This window comes from Cannabis sativa, chromosome 3, assembly GCF_029168945.1.
Source record: "Cannabis sativa cultivar Pink pepper isolate KNU-18-1 chromosome 3, ASM2916894v1, whole genome shotgun sequence".
NCBI lineage: Eukaryota > Viridiplantae > Streptophyta > Magnoliopsida > Rosales > Cannabaceae > Cannabis > Cannabis sativa.
In genome coordinates this window covers 26,098,007-26,110,777 of record NC_083603.1, presented here as the reverse complement: position 1 = coordinate 26,110,777, position 12,771 = coordinate 26,098,007, and the positions used below count along the sequence as shown (strand labels likewise).

The window sequence follows — 12,771 nt, the reverse complement described above, 5'->3', positions numbered from 1 at the left end:
TAACTTCACTCTAATAGAAACCATTGCATTTGTGCATAGTGTAAAATGTCTTTCGACTTGAATTTTACCTTAGTGTAATTACCACAAAGTTTATAGAAATTTTGGTTGTCGTAGCATTGAACCACTATTTCTTGATAACAAACCGGTGATAACACACACACATTTGCTATGTTCACTCAAGAACCTTATGGATTGCTTTTGCACCGTTAATGGCCATGTGCACAAATCCAATTCATGGACTTTCTAGAGAATAATTCCCAATTCTCATAAGAGGCGGCACCACCCCTAGTCCATATAGGTGGAGTTTTAGTGTCTCACAATTCTTACACTTTCTTAAGCTTAAGTGAGTTTTCTTAAGCTTAAGCTCCATTAAAAAATCTTTCAGTTTTAACCCTCAATTTTCACCACATGTACTCATCCATATATGGGACAATTGAGTACCACATTCACTCTATTGATTTGTTATTACCTATTGAACTTAAGACTAGATTTTTACTATTGTTAAGATAGGTTACCATCAACGAGCAAATTGCTAAGGGAGTTTAGGTCCCATCCCTCGAAATTCATGCTTTAATCTTGTATGAAGATTAAGCGATTTGTTAACCTCACACTTTTGATTCCAAACGAATCATGCTAGCCAAATATATAGTGTTCACTTTGTGACCACTTTTCTCCTTAAGTACTTAAGCTTTGAAAATTCAATCATAAAAGATTAATTTTCACACAACTCAAATTCTCAATAATTTTGATATCAAGCATATCAAACTTAAACATTAATTTAGACACCAAGCATGTCTAAATTACACACTTAACTTTATACATCAAACATGTCAAAGTTAGACTATATTTAAGACATCAAGCATATATCTCAAATATATACATTTTTAGTTTTAGACACTCAATATGTCTAAACTTCTCATATTGGAGTATGCACCCCCACTATCTTAAATTTAATTTCCTTCTTGAAATTATTACCACCAAATTTCGACACTAAATATATCAAAATTTCACATATGCACATAGCAAAATATTAATTTAGAATATTAAATTCAAAACCACATATATATATATAATCAATAATTTCTCAATAAATTTGATTAAACTCAAATCTCACCCCCACATTTAACCATAAAGTTAAAATACCACATATCACTTTAAAATAAATCTCTTTATTTTATTTTGTTCTCTACACATTATCTTTCAAAAATAATGTGCACTCAAAATTATCATGAACCTTTCGATATCACATGATAATCTCTCCAAATACCACTTACAAATTAATAGAATTATTTTATCTATTATTTGTCCTTTATTAACAAAATTATACTTAAAATTTGTTAATAGATAACACAAAATTCACATAATGATAAAATTGTTTCTTCAATTTTATGGTTATCTCCTCATTGAGATTAGTCCAAAGTTAACAAAATTATTACTTCTCATCAATTTTGTTTCACCACTTTACTTTTTAAGATTCAAAATTGCTTCTCCAATTTTATAATCTTTTATCTCATTATTTGAGTCCACAATGATCCACTTTCTTTGAGTCTAAAATTGTCCTTCCAATTGTATGAGCTCATTTCACAATATAGATCCACTTTGATCACTATGCTCTTGCTATGAAATGAACAAACACAAAAAAGTGTAACTCACATAGTTCACTTTTTCTTATCTCATAAAATGAGATGATTATCACCAAAATGGAACTTCATTTCCAAGTAACTATCTTTAATCATAATATAGTTTCACAATAATAATGATAGAATGAACACATTTTTCTTATCATCATCTCCATTATCATACCATGTAGTACATATATTAATATGATAATTTATATACATGTATTAATACACAAAATTAATATATAACTCCCATAAAATTATAACTCTCAAATAATTTTATATTAATTAATAATGTATATATGTTACCATACTATCATAAATAACATATACAAAATATCAATATTAATTCCACAATTAAATATATATATATATGTTACATATCATATATATTAACATACAAATACATTAATATGCATATACACAATATATATATCATGTATGCATGTATATAGAAATCACTATTTCTATATATGATATATGTAGAAAATAGTGATTCGAATTATATTTGTATTTCATAGAATAGTACATATTTATATACAAAGCTAGGAGACTAGGAAATAGGAAACTACCAACAAAATAGGAAACTACTAAATACAAGTTACCCTAATTCTTTTACACCTAATATACAGCTAATACTCCAACACTCCCCCTCAAGCTGGAGCATAGATGTTAATCATGCCCAGCTTGTTACAAAGATAGTCTATCCGCACCCCATTCAAAGCTTTTGTAAAAATATCTCCTAGTTGTTCTCCGGTTTTCACATATCCTGTGGAGATCAGACCTTGTTGAATTTTCTCACGAACAAAATGACAATCGATCTCAATGTGCTTAGTTCGCTCGTGGAATACGGGATTCGAGGCAATATGAAGAGCAGCTTGATTATCACACATTAATTTTGCTGGAATAGAAGTCTTAAACCCGAATTCAGTCAAAAGCTGATAAATCCATATTACCTCACACACGGACTGGGCCATAGCTCTATATTCTGATTCAGCACTGGATCTAGATACAACATTTTGTTTCTTACTCTTGCAAGAGACCAGATTGCCCCCAACAAATACACAATATCCTGAAGTGGATCGTCTATCTACCTTGGAGCCTGCCCAATCTGCATCAGAAAAACACTCAATCTGGGTATGTCCATGATCCTTGTAAACTATACCTCGTCCTGGTGCTCCTTTTAAGTAACATAAAATTTGTTCTAATGCTGCCCAATGATGAATTGTTGGGGAAGACATGAACTGACTGATAACACTAACTGGAAATGCAATATCTGGACGAGTCACAGTTAAATAATTCAACTTTCCAACTAACCTGCGATATTTCTCAGGATCTTCAAATGGTTTCCCATCACGTGTAAGATGCACAGCTGGATTCATTGGAGCATTGCAAGGTTTTGATCCCAATTTCCCTGTCTCAGTTAGCAAATCAAGTACATACTTTCTTTGAGACAGAAAAATACCTTGTTTACTCCGAGTAACTTCAATCCCCAAGAAATACTTGAGTTTTCCTAAATCTTTCGTGTTAAACTGGGTGTGAATGAAAGACTTAAGGGATGAGATGCCTTCAGTATCATTTCCAGTAATAACGATGTCATCAACATACACCACTAACAAAATGATACCAACAGTTGATCTTTTATAAAACACAGAATGATCTGACTTACTTTTCAACAAACCAAACTTCTCAACGACGACTAAATTTACCAAACCAAGCACGAGGGCTTTGTTTCAATCCATATAAAGATTTGTGAAGATGACAAACTCGCCCTAACTCCCCCTGAGCAACAAACCCAGGAGGTTGCTCCATATATACTTCTTCCTCAAGATCTCCATGAAGAAAAGCATTTTTAATATCAAGCTGATGCAAAGGCCAATGATGAGTAGCTGCCATGGAAATGAACGGTCGAACGGATGTGAGTTTAGCAACAGGAGAAAAAGTATCACAATAGTCCACTCCATAGGTTTGAGCATAACCCTTGGCAACAAGACGGGCCTTTAAGCGAGCAAGCCGTGCCGTCTGGATTGAATTTAACCGTGAACACCCATTTACACCCGATGGCCTGTTTTTCGGAAGGTAAATCAACCAAGACCCAAGTACCATTCGCAACCAAAGCATTCATCTCTTCTATCATTGCAGCAAGCCAACCAGGATGAGACATCGCTTCTCGAACAGTTTTAGGAATAGTGATAGAATCAAGAGAAGCAATAAAAGAACAAGAAGAAGAGGAGAGATGATTATAAGACACAAAAGAAGTAATAGGAAAAGTACATTGACGTTTACCTTTACGTAGTGCAATGGGAAGATCATCTGAGATTTCCGGATCTGATGACGAAGATGCGGGTGCGGGACATGAAACGGGAGGTGGAGGAGGGGGCGCCCGGTGTACACTATAGGAGGCCGAGGGAGGGGTAGAGGTGGTAGAGGTGGTGGAGGTGGTGGAGGTGTAGACATTGTGGGGGTGACGACCGAGGCAGGTGAAGGAACAAGAGACCCGCCAGAACATGGAGCAGGCGCATAGGATGTGACAGAATAAACCAACAAATCATCATCCTCCCCCTGACTAGTAGAAGTAGTGGAAGATGAAAAATAATGTGTATTTTCTACAAAAGTAACATCAATAGACACAAGATATTTGTTGAGATCAGGACAGTAACACCTATACCCTTTCTGAAGACGAGAATAACCAAGAAAGACACACTTTAGTGCCTTAGGGTCTAATTTGGTGACAGATGGACGGACATCGCGAGCAAAACAAACACTCCCAAATACTCGCGGAGCAACTGGAAATAATGACTTATTAGGAAAAAGAATTTTAAATGGAATTTCACCATTAAGAACAGAAGAGGGCATGCGATTAATAAGAAAGCATGCCGTGGAAACTACATCGGCCCAAAAAGGTTTAGGGACTTTCATTTGAAACAAGAGAGCACGTGCAGTTTCAAGAAGATGTCTGTTTTTACGTTCTGCAACACCATTCTGAGGTGTCGTATCAACACAAGAAGTTTCATGAAGCATGCCATTAGAGGTCATATAAGATTGAAATTGAGCAGACATGTACTCTTTGGCATTATCACTTCTCAAAGTACGAATAGATACATTAAATTGAGTTTGAATCTCAAAGGCCACAAAAAGCACGAATATAGAAAACAACTCGAACGATTTTTCATTAAATATAACCAAGTTAAACGAGAATGATCATCCACAAAAGTAACAAAATACCTGAATCCAGGTTGAGACAAAATAGGAGAAGGACCCCAAACATCAGAATGAACTAACTCAAAAGGAACACTAGCACGTTTATTGACACGTGGACTCAACTAACACGATGATGTTTGGCAAACTGACATGACTCACATTCTAACGAAGATAAACTACTATATTGGGGACACAGTTTCTTGAGCAAAGGAAGGGATGGATGACCTAAACGACAATGAGCCTCAAAAGCGGAAGCAACACTCGAACAAGCAATAGAGGTTGGCGGAAGTGGGTCAAGAACATACAAGCCACCGAATTCATGTCCTTTACCAATAATCTTCTTCGTCATAAGATCCTGAAACAAACAATGATCAGGAAAGAATGAGATGCAACAATTTAGATTACGAGTGAGTTGACTAACAGAAAGCAAATTAAAGGACAAATCAGGTAAATGTAAGACTGATGATAAAGATAGCATAGGTGTAGGAACAATAGTGCCAGATCCAAGAACAGAAGTTGTTGACCCATTAGCTAAGGTGACAACAGAAGTGGGACTGTGAGACTGAAAAGTGGAAAAGAGACGGGAATTACCTGTCATATGATCTGTGGCACCAGAATCAATGACCCATTTTGAGGATTTGGAAAGAAGGCAGGCATTAGAGTTACCTGAATCAGCAATCGCAGTGACAGAAGAAGATGAAGACTTATGTGTTTCCTGATACCTTGAGAACTTGGCAAATTCATCAGCAGAAATAAGGACCGATTTGTCAGATGCATCACTAGTGCTTGCAATATTGGCAGAGTGTTGTTGTCGATTCTTAAATTGTAACTTCCTACACTCAAACTTGGTGTGGCCTGGTTTCTTACAATAATTGCACATGATGCTCCCAGAATTTGGTGTGCGGTTATCAGGTCCTTGTGAATTACCTCCTTTAAATCCACTTGGAGTAGAGTTTCTTTCCGGTGCAGAATTATTACGACTCACCAAGGCGCTATTCAGAGGAGTTGAAGAGGTAGTCTCTGTGCGAAGAACACGAGTAAACACATCTTGTAAAGAGGAGACATCAGAACCAGAGAGAACTTGTAACTTTGCAGAGTCAAATTCAGATGAGAGTCCTGCAAGAAAACTCATAATAGCCATCTGTTCTCGTTGGCGCTGTTGAACTTTTACATCAGGACTAAACGGTAATAGCACATTAAGTTCTTCATATGTTTTCTTGAAAGCCATAAAATAATTCATAAGAGACTTATCTTGTTTCTCCGCGCGATAAAAAGCTTTGCAAACATCATATATGCGAGATATGTTGTCTTTGCCAGAATACAAAAACTCCAAGTAACCCATTAGTTCTTTAACCAATTCACAATGATTAATCAAACTAATTACCTCATTATCGATAGAATTTCGAATTTGAAGGAACAAGCGAGCATCCTCACGGAGCCATATTTTCCTTGAATCGTTTGTTTCTTCAGGAGGATCGTCAGTCAAGTGATCATCTTTGTCAATACTCCTCAAATACAGTCGAATCGTCTTACTCCATTCCAAATAATTCGAACCAATCAACTTATGATCCGTGATTTTAGACATTACGGGAACAACATCAGAAACAACAACTGATTTTGAATCTGATCTTATCTCTGCCATAATCTCAAAAGCAAACACAAAGACAGAGAAAAAGAACAAAAGAACACCAAAGAATGAACACCCAAACACGAAGAAGACAAATAAATACCGAATTACAACCTAGAACAGATGCGAGTGGGCTTAGAAGAACCCAGTGAAGAATCGGCAACAGAACGCCGTCGAAGGCGCCGTCACACGCGCCTCCACGCGCCGGCGCGTGAGCCCCACGCGCAGAAGCTTCAGGCGGCGCGTGAGCCCCACGCGCGAGGAATCCGGCGACCGGACTTCGGGGGTTCGTAGATCGGCGGCTGGGCAGTCCTCCTATGTGGGCGGTGAGAAACAATGTTCACTCCAAATAGGATTTTCGAAAAAAACAACCCTAAACTCAAACCCTAATTTTTTTTTTCAGAACCCTAATTGTGTGTATATTTCATAGAATAGTACATATTTATATACAAAGCTAGGAGACTAGGAAATAGGAAACTACCAACAAAATAGGAAACTACTAAATACAAGTTACCCTAATTCTTTTACACCTAATATACAGCTAATACTCTAACAATATACATATAACTCATGCTCATCATATAATATACACAAATATATATATGTAATTATATCTCATGCTCATCATATAATATACATATAACTCACATATGTCACATATATATCTCTCTCACATATATACACATAATAATATATTATAATCTCAATTATAATATTATGTATCACTATATATAATAGGGTAAATACCATTTTGGACCCTCTGTTTTTCAAAAGTTACCAATTGGACCCTGTGTTTTGATAAATGACAAAATGGACCCTGTATTTTATAAAATAGTACAAATAGGACCCTGAATTGATTTTTTGTCAAAATAAAGTTTAATTATAATCCGATCTAAAAGCGCTATGACAAAACTGTTTATATTTTTTGTATCCGTTCGTATTAAGCATTGTCTTCAAGTTGGTTGTATTAAAAAAAAAAGTTGTCAAAAATTAAGCTCAGGGTCATATTTTTACTATTTTAGAAAATACAGGGTCCATTTTGTCATTTAACAAAACACAGGGTCCAATCTGTAACTTTTGCAAAACATAGGGTCTAAAATGGTATTTACCCTATATAATAATATAATATACACATATCATATATATTAACATGTAAAAACTTTATACAAAAATATCATATCTCATCATATGAATATGTTAATATATATTACTATTAAATAAATAAGATATCACAAAATAAATCCACCATGCTTACCCATGGATGGCTTGAATCTCTTACCACATTATTTTTCTTCTCATGATCTTGATTGATGCTCTCCCTCATGGATAATTTTCTTTGATTGTTTGACCTCCATGGCATGTCTTTTAGAAAGAAGAATATGCCACATAAATGACTTTTAGATTGTTGGAAAAATTCTCATTACAAGAGAGAATAGGAGGATTACAATCAAAATACTCAAAATACAAATAAAAGTATTTCATCAAGATTACAAAAAATCTAGAGAAGAAGGATAACACACAAAAAGCTTGACCAAGGCTCAAGGACCTTTGTCCTAAAAGTCATTTCCTCCCTCATATGGACACTTAGGAAAACTCTAGAAATGCTCTTAAGGATTTATCAAGCCTCATATGCTCAGCCTAGTGTCTAAGAATGAGCATATCCTCACAAGGTTCTAACCACAACAAATGGTTTCAACCACTTCTTATGCAAGTGAACAATATGACCTCTATTTATAGAGTTTTCACTCTCATATGAACATGAATGATCACCATAAAGCCCTTGGATGTTACCAATCATAAATTGGGCATTTATGTTATTAATTGGGTAATTTGGAGAAGTTTTGAGCTGTTACAAAGGCTCTCAAACTTTCAAAAACGTGGGCAATAATATGCTGAAAAAAATAGTAATTAGTTACTAGTTACCATTTTTTTCAGCTTTGGCCAATTCTTTTCCAAAGTGTTCCAAATCATTCCCACTTGATTTTGAACCATTTATACATCTTATAAATGAATAAATCAAGTCTCCAACAACAATATTTTCAATAACTATCATTCATTCACATTCATAAACAATTAGTAACATCTTTTACTAATTTAAGAGTGAAAAAAAAAAATGAGAGTTACATATTCAAGTGATCATCAATTTAAAGAATTTGCAACTCCTATTTTGAGATTATTCTACACAAATTTTGTAACTCCATAATGTATTTTACAATTTGACAAAATTAATATTGTCACACTTAATTATTTATAACTTAATTATTTAATCTACATATTATATTATATAAAATAATATAATATAACAGAAGCTTGGAGCAAGAGGACGGTTGCAGAAGTGTTCATGCTGCCCCATCCTCTTTTTCAGATTCAGCATGAAATTGACATTCGACCAACCCACTTTTCCTTCGATAAACCACAGAGGATATGATAGGTGATAGGTATGTTTCATTTATGTATACAACATACACATAATATATAATGCAAATAATATGGGTAAGCATCGACAATGTTGTTTTACACAAGGTGTGATCGCTGATCATAGATCAATGTTCTTCTCCCAAATAAAAAATGTGTACATGCTTCCTAAATGCAAGTTGTTACAAGGTCAAAATCCATTATAATGATAAGTATGAAGAAGCCAAAAGCTTTAAAAGAGTTGCACAATACGTACAATACAGTGCCATAACCAAAACTAAAACTAGAAAAGAGAGAGCCAACGAATTGCTCACTAATATTAGACATGACAGGACAACGCAACGAAAGCATTTTATTCAGAACATTAAGACTTGGCAATGGCAAAGGCCTTACAAACTCATTTTTCTCAATAAAACAGTGCAGTCATCTTTGAAAAAAAAAAAAAAACTCAATAAAATTTCAAGTTGAAAATCTTGAAACAAAAATAAACAAGATATACATATCAAGAGCGAGCAATTCAATCTATGAGCAACTTGGTAATATGATGTATAAAGATAACACATCTAATAGAATAAGCAAGAGTGTGTAATCATCATAAATCATTTAAGCCATAGAACTAAAGCTCAACACCCAAAACCTTCAAAAGGCAATACAGTATAGAACAATGTATTAACTGTAGAATCATAAATATGTTCACAATTAACCACTATCACCACTCAAATTTGTTCTAAGTTAAAATCTTGAGACAAAGATACAAATAATAAATAACTTAATAAAGAGCAAGCACCTCATGCTACACTACAAGTGATCAGAGAAAAGGATTTGAATTCCTGCTTTGAAATTATCAACAAAATATCGCATTCCCAAATAGAAATCATCAAAAACCAACGTAAAATATTTGTGAACAAAATACTAAATTTATTATGGCAAGAACGGGAGTTTTAACATTAACTGGTCTCACTGGACCAAATTAAAAAGTAAGAACTTTAAAACTGAAAATAAAGAACACTTTGTTCAGCAAAAGGATTAATAACAAGCCCATCAAAAGACACCACACCGAAAAGCAGAGACCGAACCTCCACTACTTCAGAAATCCCCACCACGAAGACGAAGAACAAGGTGGAGGGTAGACTCCTTCTGAATGTTGTAATCAGCAAGAGTACGACCATCCTCCAATTGCTTCCCCGCAAAGATGAGACGCTGCTGGTCTGGAGGGATGCCTTCCTTGTCTTGGATTTTAGCCTTGACATTGTCAATTGTGTCAGAGCTCTCCACCTCCAAAGTGATGGTTTTGCCCGTAAGGGTCTTCACGAAGATTTGCATACCACCCCTCAAACGCAGCACCAAGTGCAGAGTCGACTCCTTCTGAATGTTGTAGTCAGCAAGGGTGCGACCGTCCTCCAACTGCTTTCCAGCGAAAATCAGACGTTGCTGGTCCGGGGGAATTCCTTCCTTGTCCTGAATCTTGGCCTTAACGTTGTCGATTGTGTCTGAGCTCTCCACCTCGAGGGTGATCGTCTTCCCGGTGAGGGTCTTGACAAAAATCTGCATGCCTCCACGGAGACGAAGCACCAAGTGGAGAGTCGACTCCTTCTGGATGTTGTAATCGGCAAGGGTACGGCCGTCCTCGAGTTGTTTTCCGGCAAAGATTAGACGCTGCTGATCTGGGGGAATTCCCTCCTTATCCTGGATTTTGGCCTTGACGTTGTCGATCGTGTCAGATGATTCAACTTCAAGAGTAATTGTCTTACCAGTCAAGGTCTTAACAAAGATCTGCATACCACCACGGAGCCTGAGCACCAAGTGGAGGGTGGATTCCTTCTGGATGTTGTAATCGGCAAGAGTACGTCCGTCCTCAAGTTGCTTTCCGGCGAAGATCAGTCTCTGCTGGTCCGGGGGGATCCCTTCTTTGTCCTGGATCTTTGCTTTGACGTTGTCGATGGTGTCGGAAGATTCGACCTCGAGGGTGATCGTCTTTCCAGTCAAAGTCTTAACGAAGATCTGCATACCACCACGGAGCCTGAGCACCAAGTGGAGTGTGGATTCCTTCTGGATGTTGTAATCGGCGAGAGTACGTCCGTCCTCAAGTTGCTTTCCGGCGAAGATCAGCCTCTGCTGGTCTGGGGGGATCCCTTCTTTGTCCTGGATCTTAGCTTTGACGTTGTCGATGGTGTCGGAAGATTCGACCTCGAGGGTGATAGTCTTCCCGGTTAGAGTCTTAACGAAGATCTGCATGCCACCACGGAGCCTTAGCACCAAATGAAGGGTGGATTCCTTCTGAATGTTGTAATCGGCGAGGGTTCGTCCGTCCTCAAGCTGCTTCCCGGCAAAGATCAACCTCTGCTGATCCGGGGGAATACCTTCCTTATCCTGGATCTTAGCCTTGACGTTGTCGATGGTGTCAGAGCTCTCGACCTCGAGGGTGATGGTCTTGCCGGTTAGAGTTTTTACGAAGATCTGCATATTCAACAATTGAAAATCGCAGAGAAAAAGAAAATCGTTCTTGTATGAAATGAAGAGAGAGATATGAGATTAGGCTGAGAATATATGAATGAATAATACAGGAGGATGAAGGTGTTTATATAGAGTCTTGAGGCGGTGATGGTGGTGGTAGCGTTGAAACCTAGAGAGGGGCAATTTCGTCAATTTTGTCGGTAAGCCATAATTGAAAGAAATGAATGGTCTAGAATCTTCCTGTGCTAAGTATCTTTTTGCTTGAGTAGTCCCTTTGAATGTCCTGGGCTTTCACTTTTGGTCCTTTGTTTATCTAAAGTTAACAATTTTAATCATTAATGTTTTGTTTTGATAATTTAGTCCGATATTGTTTAACCACTTACTTTAATATTTTTCAACATTGTTAGAAATTTATGAAGTTCTCAAACATTTCAAATTTCTTTGCATAAGGTAAAATTTAAAATAATCGTCTTAAAAATTTAACGATAACTCATATCACCCCTGAATGTAATATTTATTTTAAAAAACAAAAAATATTAATATTTAGAAAAGAGACTCTTAATTTTCTCTCTCTATTACAATACTGTTAATTGATCTTTGCAACAAACCCACACTCTTTCTATTAGAATATTTCTCTGCAGCCAGCCTAGGCAATCGGAGGGCGACTCCACGGCGACCACACGGCAACCCCATGACGACCCCACGGCAAACCAACGGAGACCCCACAGTTCCCATTGCGAACCACGAACCTGGTGTATAGTTTTGAGTTGCGCCATCTGAGTTTGGCCTGTGATGCCCTTTTCTTAAATCAAATCCAACTGTGTTAGAATATAAAGTAATGAATTCTGCAGCCAATTCTAAACTATCAAATACATGACCGACCAAATCTTCAATTTTGAGAGCAAAGGGATTTATGAAAATACCAAACTTTGAAAAAAAGGGAGCTCAAATCTTTCAAAAATGCAAGTGCACCTCACGCCGATTCCTTGGCCAAATGTGTGACTCACCTACCTTTGTGCGCGTAGAAAGATTGAAAAGCAACTGTGGTCTCCAGCCACTACATGAAGATAATCTGCTATTTTTTTTTTTTTTTTGAATGGAGATAATTTGCTATTTATGTTTTATAAAGATATATATACTATTAAAATTTTTTGACTTGTGATTGGACAATTTTCTTCCCTATACGATGGGGTAAAAACTATTGATCCTACAGTAGAGTTTCCCTATATATAATATTATCATAATGATGATTGATTATGATATACACATGTATAAGCTAGTGACACATGTGACGTACGATAACATTTGTTTCGATATTATTAGTTAAGCAGAGTGTTGTATGGTAACTTTCTTAGTAACCCTCTCGATCGTTCGTACCTTATAAAGATCATTATCGACTAAGATACTGTAGCTAGCAAGCAACAGAGGAATTAATTGTAGTGATGAAAAGGTTGG

At 36.4% G+C, this 12,771-nt stretch overlaps 1 protein-coding gene across 1 annotated transcript; it reads right to left on the bottom strand.

The window, feature by feature from the left end:
- Positions 1-9,759: 9,759 nt before the first annotated feature.
- LOC115709395 (polyubiquitin) lies at positions 9,760-11,571 on the bottom strand. Its single transcript, XM_030637486.2, has one exon. The coding sequence runs from the start codon at positions 11,323-11,325 to the stop codon at positions 9,949-9,951; it is 1,377 nt and encodes a 458-aa protein (XP_030493346.1). The 5' UTR covers positions 11,326-11,571; the 3' UTR covers positions 9,760-9,948.
- Positions 11,572-12,771: the final 1,200 nt, after the last annotated feature.

Excerpts from the sequence above, each read along its gene's own strand:
- LOC115709395 (XM_030637486.2), bottom strand. The coding sequence starts at position 11,325 with ATGCAGATCTTCGTAAAAACTCTAACCGGCAAGACCATCACCCTCGAG.